We start from the raw sequence: 17,313 nt of genomic DNA, 5'->3' as shown, positions 1-17,313 counted from the left end.
TGATGACTCCAGCTAATTTCATTTAGAATTAGGAAAGACAAATCAAGCTTCCTGAAAGCATCTTTCGGAGTTGCAGAGGTGAGTAGATCAGACAACAATGGAACGAGACAGCTGACCTTAAGCAAAAAGCATGGGAATCTCTGCTATATGTTATTAATTTATGTATCATTATAAATTTATTTAACTGGACTCATTCAGTGCTCTCAAAACCTTCAAATATGAGGAAGTTTATGTACCAGGATCCCTCCCTATCTGCTAAGAAATCCCCCACACAAGAAAAAGTGACCTATGTTGGAGAAAACACTAAAATTACTTATAATGAGTAACTATTGGATCAGATTAAGAGTTGTGAAATCCTGAAAACGACACTGATTTCAACTCTGTTATACAACTTGAACTAAGAATTTGTCCAATTACTCTTAAAACTTCATCTAAAATTATAAAAATATTTAAATTAAATGTAAAAGCTAATAAAGAGTAATGCAGAAATAACTTTTTATTTCACTGTATTTTAATGCTTCCTAAAGATAGGTAAATGGTGCTTAAGCCCACTTGAAAGAGGAGGTGCTGAATCTTTCATTGTTGTTAGTACTGGTATCTTAGGACAAGTCTACCCAGGTGCTGCACAAGTTTAATTCAGACTCAGCTATGGAACCTAGAGGCCAAGCCACAGAAATACCAATTTAATTTCTTTCAGTTGATTAGTACATACTCAGCCACTGATTTGTATGTACATTTGTACAATAATAAATAAAAATATGTATAAATAAAATATGTACAAAAAATAAAAAATGTACAATATACTGCAAGAAAGGAACAAATTCTATGGAGCCAGGCTCTGTTCAGTAGCAGCCAATGCCAGGACAAAAGGCACAAATTGGAACAAAAGAGGTTCTGTTTAAATATCAGGAAACACTTCTTCACTGTGTGGGTGACAGAGCACTGGCACAGGTTGCCCAGGGGTGTTGTGGAGTCTCCTTACCTGGAGATCTTCAAAAGCCACCTGGACAGCTTGGTCCTGGGCAGCTTGTTCTGGGTAGTCCTGCTTGAGCTGAGATGCTGCACAGATGATCTTCAGAGGTCCTTTCTAAGAACAACCATTCTGTGACTTTGTATGGTGGTTTTCTAGCAACCTCATTTGAGAGCAGTGGACATACAAAAGTCTAGTAGTGTCAGTATTCTGATTAGGGGAAGTAAGATACACACAAGAAAAGCAACTGAATAAATGTGCATTCAGAATTTCTATAACACACTGATATTCTGTCAGTAAATTTAGCTGATGAAATTATCTCAGATCATTTACTCGCTAATTACTGAAAAACACTAACAGTCATCAAGACGAATAAGGTCAAATGCATTTTTTCTTATAAAAGGAAGCACTGGAGTAACTGAGTGTTTGTATATATATATGCACATATGTACTGTAATGAGAAATAACTAGACAGGAACAGACTTGCAGGGATAAAGCTGACTTTAGGTCAGCACAAAATCTTCACAGTGATAGGGCTGTTAGAGACAACACAGATTCTGTAGGAATGCCACTGACTATTTATAACTGGATAGATTTTATTTTACATTTACACATTAGCAAGAAGTATATACAACTTTTAAAATCGGCTTTGCAGGAGAAAATTAGTTGGAAATGATCTATCCTAACTTGAGACACTGAGTATTAAAGCTATCACCCTCTTTGATAGCTACAGCCTCTAAAAGGGCCTGCTTCTTCTGCATACTGCGAGATGACTCCAGTTCATACATAGTTGTCAGGTTGAAGAGAACACTCTCATGCAGGTAGTGCTTAGGGTCCTGCTGAACCATTCCTTCCAACTGGCGAAGGGAATCCTTGAGTTTTCCCAGATAAAGAAGACAAACAGCAGCATTGTTATTAGCCTAGAGAAAAAATATATCATAAATGAATGTGTGTATGTATATATATATTTACAAGTGATGAGTGAGAAAGTAAAAAGGAAATCTAATCATTTACTATGTGCTATGTACTACTATTTTGTGTGCACAAGCAACTAAAATAGATTCTCAGTCACCTAATCCTAACCTTTTCTTCTTTTCTCAAGAGTTATCCTGTGCTAGTAGGATGCGCTGACTTGTAAGAACACAAACTCTAAAAGATAAGAGTATAAAATGTAATATAAATAGTATAGAACATTAGATAGTTAAGTGGGAAAATGAATCAGATTTCAAAAACTACATAAGCTTCTGCATACTGTCTTTTTTTTTTTTTTTTTAAATGACTTCACTGTATCTTCTACAGTGTTTTTCTCTCTGGCTTACGTATAGAAAATCCACACAAGCAACAGGAATAAATTAACCTATCACAAAGGCATCTACAATTTACTTTAAGGAAGTTCAGCAAATAGGGCAGTCTAATACATCTTAAGGTATCAAGTCAAGTGCATTTTCTTCTCCTAACAACAGGTTTTATGAGTTAACAAAGGATTCCACCAGTACAAAGTCATATAACTTGTTTAGCTGCAGAATCTGAAAGCTGCAGATAAAGGAATAATACACCCTTTTAAAAAGTCTTTCTCTCTCTCTTCAGGAAACCTTATTGATTTCTCAGAGTTTATAGTACATACTACTTTACAGCCTGCAAAATGATGCAGTTCATGCACTTCTGAAACTCAGTCCCCTCCATTTTTAAGTCGTCTCAGATCAGGCTTTTGGGGATAAGCTGTCTGAGTTCTCAGGGATGCTCCTATATGACCATGCACTGAAAGCTGCCACAGGTACAAATAGCAAAGTAAATAAACAAACAGCTCTTCTTTGATCTCCTTTTGTGATGGGAATCCAAGGCTCTGATGTGTACCATGTTAAAAATGTCATTTCAAAAATGATTATGTTCCTTCAACACTGTGTGAAATCATGTTACTTTTACATATGTTGGCAGCTGCTATTTCTTTTTCTGACATGCATGCCTATACACAGTGAATGCAAAAAAAAAAAAAAAAAAAAGCACTTTTGCAAAGATCCCATAAACATAATGATTTGCAATGCCTTCATGCATGTCTAAGTATTCACCAGTTCTTCACTTCCCACCTTTGTATCTTAACCTCACGTATACTAAAAGTTCTTTGGCATACAGGCCACATCTAATTTTTCTATAAAGCTCTGAGCATACTCTGGGTACTTATTAAATACATGTATGAAGGCATTACAAGAATAATTTAGGTGTTCATTATAAATGTAGCAATTTGGAAATTTACCACAGCATTTGATGAGTCGATCCTTAAAATTTCTGTGAAAAATCGATGAGCTTCTGCAAAATTATTCTGACCAAGGTGGAGGAATGCTCTAGAAAGTAAGTGACACATGAATGAGTTCTCCTGGAAAACCCAAGGTGATAATATATTTTAAAAAGAATGGACATCATTTTTTATTTTTCCTATTATAGATGTGAGAGTTTCTGACATTTGTTCTTCACGGTGTAATCTTGAACCAGCAAGGAGACACTGATTTACAGACAAATGGAATGACAACTTGGATCATTTGGCTATTATATATTCTGCCTACCAAAGCAAGAGTCTTCGCTGTGTTTTCATTAATTTAAATGTAGATACTCTCTTCCTGGAATTATTTCTCTTTAGGAAATTAGCCATGCTATATCATTTTCAGAGCACTTTTGAATTGTATTTTCTAAATGTATTAGGCAATGTGCTAAACATTACAAAACTGAGCCCCCCATCATGAAACTCAATTACTGCTGTGTTTTCGAGCATTTTTTGAAACTAAAGAGGCAGCAGCTTTCCTAGCAGATCTGACTGTGGGATAAGGGCCCCAAATAGCTTCTCCTCTCCTAAGCATTATTTATGCAAATGTATATTCAAAAAGCAGACTGAAAACATACAATGCCTGGTAGAATGAGAAAAAGCTTCATAAAATCAACTGAAGGATCACAATTTCAATGCTGGATAACAGGACTGTACCAAGTAATACATATCTCATGGGTCTACATTCCATTCAGTCTCCCTTACAACAGATGTAGTTATATAAAAGACAGAAAGAGAACTTAATTGTGTCAAGGGTAGTTTGATACTCATTATGTATACTTTGAAAAACTATATTTTAAAGATTCATTTAGCCATTAAATTACCTACCTGTTCATTAAAACCATAATCTGGCTCTGTAGTCCATCCAATTTGTGAGTCACTTTTTCAACGTCTTGAAAGTACTTTTCTGCAGTTTTTATGTCTCCAATCTAGACAGCAAAATTGTGAGAAAGTTACCACAATAAGAAGAAAAGAAATCCAGGCTGATTACATCTTCTACAAAGGATAAGAACATGAAAACATATTGAAGTCCATTATCTAATTGTTTGGTACCAAGACGACTGGGTAACATCTGTTATCAAACAAGGTATCTGAAGAGCCACACTAAGATTACAAAAAAGAACACCACCACCATGTACAGTTTTATCTAGGGCAGTGATTTTCAGCTGTGTTTGTGAAGCACTCATGTACTGTAGAGTAGTGGTGCCACACCTCCTCATTTGGCTCTTTTGTTGTAACTCGCTCCAGAGTTTGTAAAATTAGCTGAAAATGAGAGGTCAGACTTACTTCCAGCAGCACCTGCCTTTCATAAACCCATGATGACTGGGTCTGATCACCTGCTTGCCCTGCAAGTGCTGAGTGTCATCACTCCTTTTCCCACAACATTTCAATTTCCCACAACATTCTCTTCAAGAAACTGGCTGCTCATGGCTTGGACTGGAATACGCTTTGTTGGGTTAAAAACTGGCTGGATAGCTGGGCCCAAATTGTTGTGGTGAATGGAGTCAAATCCAGTTGGAGGCTGGTCACTAGTGGCATTCCCCAGGGCTTGGTACTGGGGCCAGTTCTCTTTAATATCTTTATCGATGATCTGGATGAGGGGATCGACTGCACCCTCAGTAAGTTTGCAGATGACACCAAGTTAGGTGTGTGTGTCGATCTGCTTGAGGGTAGGAAGGCTCTGCAGAAGGATCTGGATAGGCTGGACCGATCGGCTGAGGTCAACTGCATGAAGTTCAACAAGGCCAAGTGCTGGGTCCTGCACCTGGGGTGCAGTAACCCCAAGCAGAGCTACAGGCTGGGAGATGAGTGGTTGGAAAGCTGCCTGGCGGAGAAGGACCTGGGAGTATTGGTTGATGGTCGGCTGAATATGAGCCAGCAGTGTGCTCAGGTGGCCAAGAAGGCCAACAGCATCCTGGCTTGCATAAGCAGGAGTGTGGCCAGCATGGTGAGGGAAGTGATTGTCCCCCTATACTTGGCTCTGGTGAGGCCGCACCTCAAGTACTGTGTTCAGTTTTGGGCCCCTCGCTACAAGAAGGACATTGAGATGCTTGAGCGGGTTCAGAGAAGGGCAACGAAGCTGGTGAGGGGTCTGGAGAACAAGTCCTACGAGGAGCAGCTGAGAGAGCTGGGCTTGTTCAGCCTAGAGAAAAGGAGGCTCAGGGGTGACCTTATCGCTCTCTACAGGTACCTCAAGGGAGGCTGTAGCAAGGTGGGGGTTGGTCTGTTCTCCCACGTGTCTGGCGACAGGATGAGGGGGAATGGGCTTAAGTTGAGCCAGGGGAGTTTTAGGTTGGATGTTAGGAAGAACTTCTTTACCGCAAGGGTTGTTAGACATTGGAACAGGCTGCCCAGGGAAGTGGTGGAGTCACCATCCCTGGAGGTCTTTAAAAGACGTTTAGATGTAGAGCTTAGGGATATGTTTTAGTGAAGGACTGGTTACCGTTAGGTCAGAGGTTGGACTAGGTGATCTAGAAGGTCTCTTCCAACCTAGACGATTCTGTGATTCTATGATTCTGTGTTAGTCCACGGAAAATTAAGACAGATGCTTACTGCTCACAAGCAGAAGCTGTCAATAAGCATGAAAACGAGAACACAATAGCCTGGTACTAGCGTAGGACCTGTGCTTAGTCAATTCACAAGGTGTTTCTGGGTTAAAGCCAGAGATCACAGGACAACTTGAACACATCAGACCAAAACGTGTCAGAAAACAGCCCCAACAAATGGGTCACTGTGGGGAGACAGTCCACCTGCAGATTGAAAACTACTGGCTAGTGAATCACGCAGGCTGAAGGAAAGGGATGTGAAAGCTGGCTTAAGGACAAAGAAGTTTTATTGGAAAGGGGACAGAAAGGGGATTCCTAGAAGGAAACAGGTATTTCACCTAAGTGCATGTCACATACATTGCTATCTGAGAAAAGAAAAATATTTTCTCTGAAGAAGGTCCCTTTGGTAAACAAGCTAGCAATTTATGTTTCGTAGGAGGATGCGCTCATATTTTTGGCGAGGCTTCCTGGTACAGTGTCTAATTTTAAGATGGAGAGACGGAAGGAGAAGAAAACTCACTACTGGGTAAAATAAATCTATCAAAAGGAAGGAAACTAAACTATTTCAGGAGCATAAAACCATGCAAACCAGGCAGCCTTCAGGTGGGGACCTTCATGAAATCAACTTTTTGTTCAAAACCAGGACTAGCATTACTGAAGATGTTTGTGACAAATGTGTGAAAGTCCCCTTAAAGCTCTCAAATGGTGTATATTACACAACCTCCCTGGAAAACTCATTCCAGAATTCTTAAATACCCTTACTATTAGAAAACACACTCTCCCCTGCTGCATTTTTTATGCCACCTTTTGTTCTATCCATAGTGGTCAGGGAGAATAGTACAACTCCTCTTTTCTAACAGGAGCCTGCAAAACACTGTGCTGTTTGTCTGGGAACATGTTATTTTTCTGAAGTGCTCCTAGGATTTATTTACCACTTTTACCTTTATTTTATTTTATATTTTTTCAGTATTGTAGAGGGTAAGGTCAGACAGCTTTCCACTTTTGAAATTCTTTAATGTGTTATTTAAATGGCAATTTTGGACAGGTCAGCCAGCAAACAGAGTCTATTAGAAACACACAATAAATACTAGAGACTAAAATGCACTCACTGTTTCTTTATCACACGTGAATTTCTGTTTCAGAGGTCAGGTGATTGCTGGCAGAATTAGAGTGCTTCTTAACATTTCTCTGTGGTAGCCTCTGAATTCTCCATTTCTCTCATCCCCATTTCCCATTTATAGTAAGGAAACAGCTAAAGGCTGGCCGTACATCAGATCTGGGCCTCTTCACTTTCAGTAAGTGTACAATGTTGCTTTTTGATTAAATCATTAGCATAATTTTCTATAGCACCTTTTTTATTCACTAATGTACACATATGCCATTTTAATACTAGTGCTTCGTATTTCCTAGCATTATCACATGGTGAAAGTTTTTTAGTTTTGTCCACTGCCTCTACAATCTGATACAGTTTTAGCTCTCGTTCTAAATGCAACAATTATTCACTATATAGCTGTCAATAGGAACATTACCTAGCATATATAGAACCAAATACATACCTGAAGGAAAATCCTTCCAATTCCACTCAGCAGCTGAGGCTCTTGCTGTGGGTAATATTTGATGACAGAGTGATAAGCATCTACAGCAAGCACATAGTCCTGAGGGGTGAAAAGCACACAACCAGATACTTGAGCGCAGCACCAGATACTTAAGCTCAGGCCTTTATGTAGCCTTCTTTTTAAAGATATATGTAAACAGAATCAAAATAATTGCAACTTGTGAATGGGACAGAATTTCTGCCTATCACTGTAGGCTGTCTATATTATCAGTTATACTGGAACTGCTTAAAACAGGGACCTTCCTTTATTTATTTTGCAACTGGATCATATTCTATTTGTAGCTCAATGCCAGGAGAACGAATCTCTTTACTGCGTTCTTTCATTTCATTCAAAAAAACCCACATTTACTCTCCTGCATGGATTATGATTTAGGATGAGAATCAAAAGCCTTGCATGTGACTCAGGTGTAGGTAGTCTCACATGTGGAAGTGTCACATGTTTAAAGTATATGCATGATTACATAGTTTGTGTTGAGAAGCTTTGGGAACTGTTTGTGCACATGCTTTTAACTTGTGAAAAACACAAAGTAATGTTACGGAAACTAAAACGTCTTCCATGTTTTCAGATGAAAAACTAGTGGCCAAGGGAAACACATGTAGTGGGTACATCCACAGGGCACAAGGTTGCACTAGTCTCAGCTACAGCTTCTTTGATCAATTCAGAGCAGAGGCAGGGAAAATATGCATTTGTTTATAAAAAACAGGCATTTGCAAAGACAGAAGGCTATGTGCTGTACTGACCTGGTGCTTCCTGGCAGTTTTGCCCTTCACCTTCATACAAGAACTTGTGGTAGGTGTTCAGAAGCAAAATATATCAAAGAACAATCTTTTAAAATGGCACAGACATCTCGGGATACTCTGTACCATGCCTTTTTTTTTGTTTTGTTTTGTTACAGTGCTTATTTAACTCATTGCTGATGTGATCCCAGCTACTGCTAAATGTACTTATTCCTCATCTCCTCCTTAGTCTGAGGAGGCCGCATGCCCCAGGTGTAATGTATTTCTTTTTCTGAGATTGTATTTAAAGTGACTGAGCCCTATTTGTCCCAGGCATCAGGTCACTCTTTGGAACATACTAATTTCTTCATATACACAAAAAACTTGAGAAGTCTTTAGAGTCTTAGCTACAAGAGCAATTACATAACCTATGATAGTAGAGACTGGCTTAAACAACCCCAGGAGCACTTTGCAGGACCCTTCATTTGCAAGCAACTTGTATATTGCACATGTTAAATATATATTAAAAATACATATTAAATTTGAACATCTAGCATATAGAGTATTCCAACTCTAGTATGCCATGCCATGTCCATGCTCATTAGTTGTAATGGCAAGAGTTCAGAGCAAAGACAACAAACATGCCATACGGGCAACAATATATTTGTTTAAATTCCGATTCATTTAGCATTCACAACTCAAACACGATGTAATTTATACTACCAAAATTCCTCATGAATTTATGACAGGACAAACTCAATTTTCACTGTAACAGCTCTTGCTACAGGACTTGTTTGATCATGAAGTCCAAGAGTGTTAGGTATTGCATAAAATTCATGGAACAAGGCTCCTCTGAACTGGTTGCCCAGCCACACTATATTTATTTATTTATTTATTTAATTTATTAGCTATTAATCCTTGCAAGAGTATCATTTATAAATAAACAAAAGATTGTCTGTGACTTTGAGTTTTATCCCTTTGCGAATAACAATGTACTTACTGGACAAATAATTTTATTACATCAAATTATAGCTTTTGTGCTCAATGTCTTCTATTCTGTAGTCTAAAGCAGTCCCTTTCCTGGTGGTCACTCTCACGTACACTCCAGCTTAGTCCATGTGACAAAGACGTGCAGCAGAACTGTGAGGGACAGGGCTGTTGCACTCACATCCCCCACACAATTCCCTGGAGACCTTGTGGTTAAGTTGAAAGAAAAGTGCTTCTGTCAGCTCAGTATGAACTGACTGAAGGAAAGTCTTGGCCAGCATAAGCTGCACGAGGGGGCACTGTTTGCCCAATTATAACATCACAGGCTGCCTAGCATAGGTAACGAGCCAACCTTGGTAGGAACAAGCAGACAAATAACATCTTGGAGGTCTGTGCTGCAGGGGCAGGCTTGGCCTAGTCAGGCAAACAAACCCTCTTCCCCTTTTGCATTCCCTATCAAGCATTGTATTATGTATTATGTGCATTATATGTGTATTATAACTAGGAGTATGTAAAGGTTCACACCTCCTAAAATGTGAGAGTAGAGGTGAGGCAGTAAGAGCCTATGCACTGTATTTGAGGATCAGGAAACATATTGCACTTTGTTTCTATGTGATGGTACCTCACACAGCACCTGTGTGTATTTACCCCATGCCCTGCAGTGCCTGTCACAGGAATGGGACCCATTTCTTCTAGGAGATGACAAGAGATAAAGTCACGTAGGTCTAAAACCACACCTGAGCACAGGCAAGGCTGGGCCCAGCATGAAACAGTAAAGCGTTATGACAGCATCCAGACTTGCTTCTAAATACAATTTCATATGGTTTAGTGAAGGACTGGTTAGTGTTAGGTCACAGGTTGGACTAGGTGATCTTGGAAGTCTCTTCTAACCTAGACGATTCTGTGATTCTGATTCATCTTGTAATTGCTTCAGTACATGCACATAAAACTTACTGCATGCGGTAAATTTTATATGTGTATACTCCCCCCCACTTATTTATCACAGAAGCAGTAGTAGATTTCTGGGGTATCCTGTATACTGCCAGGTGACACAGAAATATGCCACCCATTTTATGTTACAAAAGCACCTTATTTGACAATTCCTTCTGAAGGAGCATATTGTAAAGTACATGATATTTAGTCTTATCTACTGAAGACCAGATTTTAATTCCCTGCTTTGCTACTGGGACATGGTAAAAGAACAATTGTCTGTGAGAATGATAAATGAGAAACCCTCTCAGAAGAGTGGAATCTTGTTTAATACAAGTTTTGGTTGGGATGAGTAAGAAATATTAAGTACTGGCAGTAAAAACAAAACAAAACCAGTCAGCTTGTGATCTTAAGACTTAAAGGTAGGGTTGATATATTATCACAGTCTTTAACTTCTACAAATTGTGACCCTTCAGATTTTCAACACCTTCATAAGAAATCCCAAAAGAAGAATTAAAGTTACACAATTCAGGATACGAATGAGAGTTGGTATTGTTTAATAATTCAGTATTTCTTTAATTACAAAAAAATTCAGAGCTAACATTAGATATAATCATCCAAAAAAATGTTGTCTTAAGCCACTGGATCTGCCTGCACAAAAATGGCAAGTGGGGTTTGTTTTCCCCTGATGCACTGCAGTGTAACTGTATTTCCTTTAATGGTCACTGTATTACACGTTTGTGGTTTTCCCTCCTCACTTTAAGTACTTAAAAATCAGTTATGAGATATTTAGAAATAAACATAAATGATCATGATGTGTAGAATGCGAATATTTGGTTCAGAAACAACAGATTACAAATCAGCTTTAGTTATTACAAACAGTAAAGCTCATGAAGACCGTAATTTGGGAGAAGAGGATGGATAACTCGCCCTTCCTCTCTAGCTCGTGCATTTGAAGAAGGGTTATGAAAGCAGAGATTCACAGCATTATGAATCCAGAGTGTCGTACTGCAGCACAGTTAGGCAAAAGACATGATTCATGCAGTCTTTCTCCTTATGCAACCAAAGTCCTTATGCATCAGTCCCTTGCACCATTAGTACAAGGTGCTAGCTCCTTCTTCAAGTGTAGTTTTAATTGTATTTAGACCCAAACGAAAAACAATTCTAATGCTTTTGTTTTTACTAAGGGCAAGCTCTACAAAAGCTAAAACAAAACTGACAAAAAAATCTTACAAAATGCAAAATATGCTCTTAATTAGAGTGCATTTATAATATATATGGAAAGTACTTAAGTATTTATTCCTCAGAGAGGTAAAAGTCTTGTAGGATAATGTCAAAAGCAATTTTAGCTCAGATGAAAAGAACTTTAAAAAGTTCTTAAGACACTTCCATGGTGATTTAGTAAAATGACAGACATTTTGCAATTATATTGTTGAAATGAAGCAATGCACATCATCAGTTGCATTTTAAATGAATGTTCTCTCATGCTGCTATATTCAGGGTACAGTTTCACAGTGACTTAAGCCCACGGTTCTTATAAATGAAAGTCTGTAGCGATGCATGTTAAGTGGTCTCCCCTTTCCTTCCTGCTGTATTTCTACCTCCTCCCTTGAGTTGCCCCTTGTTCACACGAAAATGTAAAAGCTGATTCAGTTGCTGTGACCGAGATCCACCATGTCTTTGTTTCTGTCACTTAAAGTCCAATAATGGTGTATGGAGAAGAGCAAGAATATGTTTAAGAAAGGTTGTCCAAGGGAAAGGTGATGAACAGAAAATATACATATAGTCTTACTAGCAGTAAGACTGCCTTAAACTGCTACTGAACTGTAGCAGGCAGAATTCAGTAAAAGAAATGGTCCCAGGGTAAAAGAGACTTATGACTAATTGGTTTCTTGTGCAAGTCTGGTTAAAGCACTTATTTACACCTCATTCGCTACCTTCAAAACAATCTACTCCTCCACCTCAATAATTTAATGAGATGTTCAGCTGTGAAACTAAAGAGGCCATATAATGTATTTAAAAAGACAAAAATCATGAACAGAATTCCTTAGGTCAGATAAGTAACAGAGAAGAGAGATGACAAGAAATAAACCAAACTGAATTTGAATATAGCTGAATTAGATTTAAAGAGACATAGGTCCAACATCCGTTCAAAGTATTTTTTTTTTTTATTTTGAAGAGTCAATTCTGACAAGACTATTCCCGAAATACTACTGAAGTTTGTCGGGCAAAGAAACAGGTTAACAAGAATAATATAGTCAGCCTTTGCTTTATACCATTGTTGAATTGTTTTAACTTAAAAAAATAAATTATTATTAATCTACTAATAGCACAAGCTATTCAATTTACCGAATAGTACTTGGGGACCAAATATGACCACATTGCAGTATTTTAAATGTACACTAGATGGCAATGCATGACACTGACTTGGGGAATAATATTTTTTTTCAAATTATTATATATACTTGAAACACTTGAATAAAACATTTAGTTTTTAAAGTGTTTTACACAACAGCAAAAACAACTGTAGATGTAGAATGTTGTTCAATTAATATAATTGTTCATGAGAGAATTAACAGAAGTGTGTTAAAATTATTTGAAGAAATTGGAATACTCTAGAAGGTGGAGAAGATGATTACAGTTTTCTGTATGTTACAGTGGCCTTAAAATTAGTACATTTATAAATAACCAATACAATTCTTTCAGCAAGGATTTGTCACATAAGCAGAATAAATTAACTTGATGCACTACTCTGATTTTAACTGTAATAAGACTGTGTTTGAAAATCACAGAATCATGGAATAGTTTGGATTGGAAGAGACTTTAAAGATCACCTGGTTCCAATGCCCCTGCCATAGGCAGGGACACCTCCCACTAGATCAGGTTGCCCAAAGCCCCATCCAGCCTGGCCTTGAACACCTCCAGGGATGGGGCATCCACAGCTTCTCTGGGCAACCTGTTCCAGTGCCTCACCACCCTCTGAGTGAAGAATTTATTCCTTATCTCCCCTCTTTTAGTTTAAAGCCATGACTTCTTGTCTTATCACTACGCCCCCTGACAAAGAGTCCCTCCCCAGCTTTCCTGTAGGCCCACCTTTACGTACTGGAAGGCTGCTGTAAGGTCTTTCTGGAACCTTCTCTTCTCCAGGCTGAACAACCCCAGCTCTCTACTACTCCATATAGGAATATTTCTGAAACTTGTGAGATTCCCAACTGCTCCACAGCCTATGTGCTAAATTCAAGTTTCAAATGGGAGCACTTGTGCATTAACATGCAGTTGCGGGTAGTCTGGAAGTTACTGTGGAAGTGTAAATTTCTAAATTAACAGCAGTGAGGCCCTAAATAAAACTGATCTTAAGAAGCATCTGAGCTGCAGTATTTCTGAGATATCATTTCCAAAAAGTTGATAACTAGTATTCACAAATATGTTGTGCTTCTCTCCACTTGTTTTTTGAAAAAGCAAGTTCCTTAAGAACTGAACCTATGTCAAGTACCTACTTCAAAACAAGTGCTTATTAATTCTTAAAAATACTTCATGGTTTAATGGACAATTATTTCTATTCAGGACAGAATTGTTCTGATCACAACATAATTATGAACAGAAATTTCTGTTTTCCCTAATTCACATAAATAGGGCATTCTGTTTTATATAAAGCAGTATTTGGATAACTGTATGTGATGCATGCTTTCTGAGTTACTACAATATTACGAACAGAGCATCAAGGAGGCCCAGCCTGGGAAGCAGCTTAGTAAACGTCAGGTTTGACATGACCTTCGACAACCAACTAGCAGGGAGCAAGGAGCTCGGCCTGTGAAGGTTATAGTGCTGACAGAATTGCTCTGAGCCTGTTGCTGTTAATTGATTTGTGAAGCACAGTTAAACTCAGCATAACAGCAGTTTTTTGCATGCCTAGAATGGCAATATCCCTATTTCCCTGACTATGAGGTGAATGGCAGGAATTGTCATATTTCTCAAGTTTTCTGATCACAAAGAGAAGCCAGTGTTCCACCAAATGCAGCAAAAAGTGCTTAAGGAGTAAGGGGGAAACAAGAGAGAAACAACAAAACAGTGGTAGTTAGGTTTTCCTTTTATTCCTTTCTCTTTTCCCCACCCATTAGTGCGGATTTAAACCTGAAAGAAGCTATCTTACAATTGAGATAGGAAGGATGTATTTAGATGTTCTGGATCTTCATCATATACCAAGCCTATAGTATTCATAATGTGCATACACAGAGCAACATTCTTAGTGCACAGTTTGAAAAAGACAGAGCACATAATTGCTTTTAATTACAGCATTTAGTTAAGTGTTAGAAAAATTCAATTTAAAAATGTAAATTCGGTATTGTTACTGCACGTTCTCCGGGATGATTTGGGGAGAAATAAGTGCAGATATGTTCCCGAAGAACATTACTTCAAATGGTTATCTATTAAATAAGGCATTATTAAGTCTAATTAATTCTTCACTATGCAAAACCTCCGAGTACAGTCAGGTACCCTTATCTATGCACCAGTAATTCTCCTGCACTTTCTCTGACATTCTATTCTGGAATATACGGTACCTCTGCAGTTGCTGCCACCCACGTACCTTCATCATTAGCAGACAGTTTGCCATGGAGTACATCACCCGGCCCAGACGTGACCTCCACAGCTGAACAGAGGCTGCAAAATAAGAGCAGCTTGTGAATTTGCACAAATAAATTAGAGGTTCTTTCTTGCCATCAATTATTGCTCCTATGAATTACGATTTTGAAAGATCCACCTCGTTAACACCAGTGGGTTTTAGCCGAGAATTTTTAATTCTCTGCTACACTGCACCATCAGACAGAAAATCCTGCATCTCTCCAAGGGAATTACTCAAGCAGTTCTGGGGACCATACACGCTGTAACAGCGCAGAGCAACAGACAGCCGCTCAGCTTTGAGCTCAGGCCAAATATTAAACACCAGAAGAAGCAGCCACATATTTTCCAATATAAGAACAAAAGATGCATAAAAAAGATTAGAGTGATAATGAGTATCAATTTTAAAAACATATAATCTACAGGATTAAATGAGATAAACTCAAAAATCAAACACAGCTAATGCCATTTCAGAGCCAAAATGTGCAGGGTCAGAACTGTCTGAGTCTGGGACTATTTCTGCTTGCCTCTGGCTTAGAGCTGTGCTGGAAAAAATCTGCCAAGCCTGTCTGCTTTCCCCATGCTCCCGGAGCTTGCAGGCATTAAAAGCTGCAGCAGCAGATTTTTTTTTTTTCTCTTTTGGTTTGCAGACAGACTCCTCATGTTTTAAGAGAATAGTTCACATAGATCCTTATTTTTCTCAATCCATTTCCCCAGATCAATGCTAGAAATATTCCTCTAATCCTCCAAAATAAATGTTAGGAGTATTAATTCAGTACATTTGGAAAATAAATAGGTCTCAGTCAATCAGCTGTCAAGGTCACTGTAATGATTTGAGAAGGAGGGGAGAGGAAAGGGCGAAGAGGCTATTTCAATGAGACTGTGATAACTGAGACCACTCATTTGTATCCATAATGTATGCTATGATGAAAAGCATGGCAGGTCGCACAGATTATTTTTTTTTAACACACATAAATGCCATTACAAATAAGAACAGAGTCTGGTGAAATGTCTACTCCCCTTCACTTCCTAAAAACACCTTCACCACTCCCCACCCACAACAAGAACAAAAAATCTATGTCAGCATTTCCAAATTACCTTTGTCAAAAGAAGGGGCACCAAGACTGAATCCAGTATGTCATTCACTGTACCTTAAAATTGTTCATTAATGCTAGCTTTTGTTTTAGGAATTCTCCCTTGACCACACATTGCTAGTGCTGTTAATGGAGAGACTGCTGTAAACACTGAGCAATTATTGTATGCTACATTTTTTCTTTCCTTGGGGGTGTCTGTAAAACCTGGACATAATTAAATAAATCTCTTCTTAACTCTCCTTTATTATTTCACTTGTGCTTATCTCCCTGTTTGCATGTCCCCCTAGTTTGGTAACCATGTTCAATTTTTCAGGATCTTACCAAGGACTTAGGTAACAACAAATGAGATGCTGATTTCTGCAGTGGAGACATCTAGGTTTCCTGCTCACAATCCAGCAGCACCAGCCACAATACTTAAAAAGGATTGCAAAGCAGACACACCAGATGTCTTCAGTCAGTGCTATAACTAAACAGGAACTGGCTCTGACCTTGAAATTGGGTAGGCCTGTGGATGAGGCTTCTTAGTGCTGGCAGAAAGGGGTTAAAGGAAACCTGCAAAGCCGTAAACAAAATTGAAAACCCAACACCAGATCATTATGTGATGCCTGAAAAATGCCTGAAAACCACTTGCTCGCATTCTAAGCATTCAGTTTTGCTATTTGTCAAGGACTGTACTCCATACTGCCAGCCATTTTAATACAAACACTGTGCACTAAATTGCAGAATTGGCATCTTCTAGAATGCATTGCCAGGTAAGTGATGCTAGAATTCTTCTCCTGTTGAAAAACTGGCAGGTGAGGTGCTCTGTTTCAGATTAGAGGAGATGTACATGATGAGTTGACTTGCGTGGCACCTTCTTACACCAGCAATAAGGAAATTACTTACTAGGCATAATCCCCATAATGAATTATGTCTGTCTTCAAATAAAGTTAATAAGTTTTGCTTCAGCGAGATCTCACATGAAAACAAAACAAAACATCAAAAAAACGGCATTATCAGAAACAGACAGGGAGCAGACCCAGCTGACCTCCACAAACAACAGCAGTCACCCAACACTCCTTGCAAAGGGGACTGCTTCAGCAGCCTTGTCCTCTGGCAAATTCTGGCTGCTGCTTTTCCAACCACATCCTTCTGAGCTCATTTCAGCTCTGATGCAGCAGCAGTGAGGAAAAACGAGAAGCCTGAAACTCACATCAGAGATAGACTGCTGGCCACAGGATGATGACACAGCTAGGAAAAAAAAAAAAAAGTCCTTGTCCCCTAACAAGTCCTTTGCTTTTCAAGACAAAGAAAAAAAAAAAGCAGAAAAAAATATGGGGAAAACTAGTACAAAAAATGAGGGTAGAAAGGGAATAACAGGGAAAAGGAGGTAAGGGAACAGAGGCAAGATGAACAACAGCTATAAAGAGAGAAAACCAGAAACTGAAATGCTGTGCATGAATTTGGAATATCAGATTATCTTTCTGCTTTTTCCTAACCCATTTTGAGAAGAATATGTGTATTCATTTGAATATATCTGCAAA

General features: G+C 38.6%; 1 protein-coding gene across 1 annotated transcript in view; it reads right to left on the bottom strand.

Annotated features, from left to right (window-relative positions):
* Window positions 1–1,562: 1,562 nt before the first annotated feature.
* Window positions 1,563–17,313, bottom strand: part of TRAPPC12 (trafficking protein particle complex subunit 12) — a 53,149-nt gene continuing 37,398 nt past the window's right edge. Inside the window, exons 8-12 of the mRNA XM_084284981.1 lie at window positions 14,665–14,738; window positions 7,387–7,485; window positions 4,113–4,213; window positions 3,222–3,309; window positions 1,563–1,890 (exon numbers count right to left, since the gene is read on the bottom strand). Of these exons, the coding sequence (XP_084141107.1) occupies window positions 1,648–1,890; window positions 3,222–3,309; window positions 4,113–4,213; window positions 7,387–7,485; window positions 14,665–14,738 (605 nt within the window). The 3' untranslated portion in view covers window positions 1,563–1,647. The remainder of the gene's footprint in view (window positions 1,891–3,221; window positions 3,310–4,112; window positions 4,214–7,386; window positions 7,486–14,664; window positions 14,739–17,313) is intronic.

Source organism: Netta rufina (assembly GCF_964035555.1).
Source record: "Netta rufina genome assembly, chromosome: 3".
Classification (NCBI taxonomy): Eukaryota; Metazoa; Chordata; class Aves; order Anseriformes; family Anatidae; genus Netta; species Netta rufina.
The sequence above is the reverse complement of the archived record's forward strand: the minus strand, read 5'-3'. Positions and strand labels throughout refer to the sequence as shown.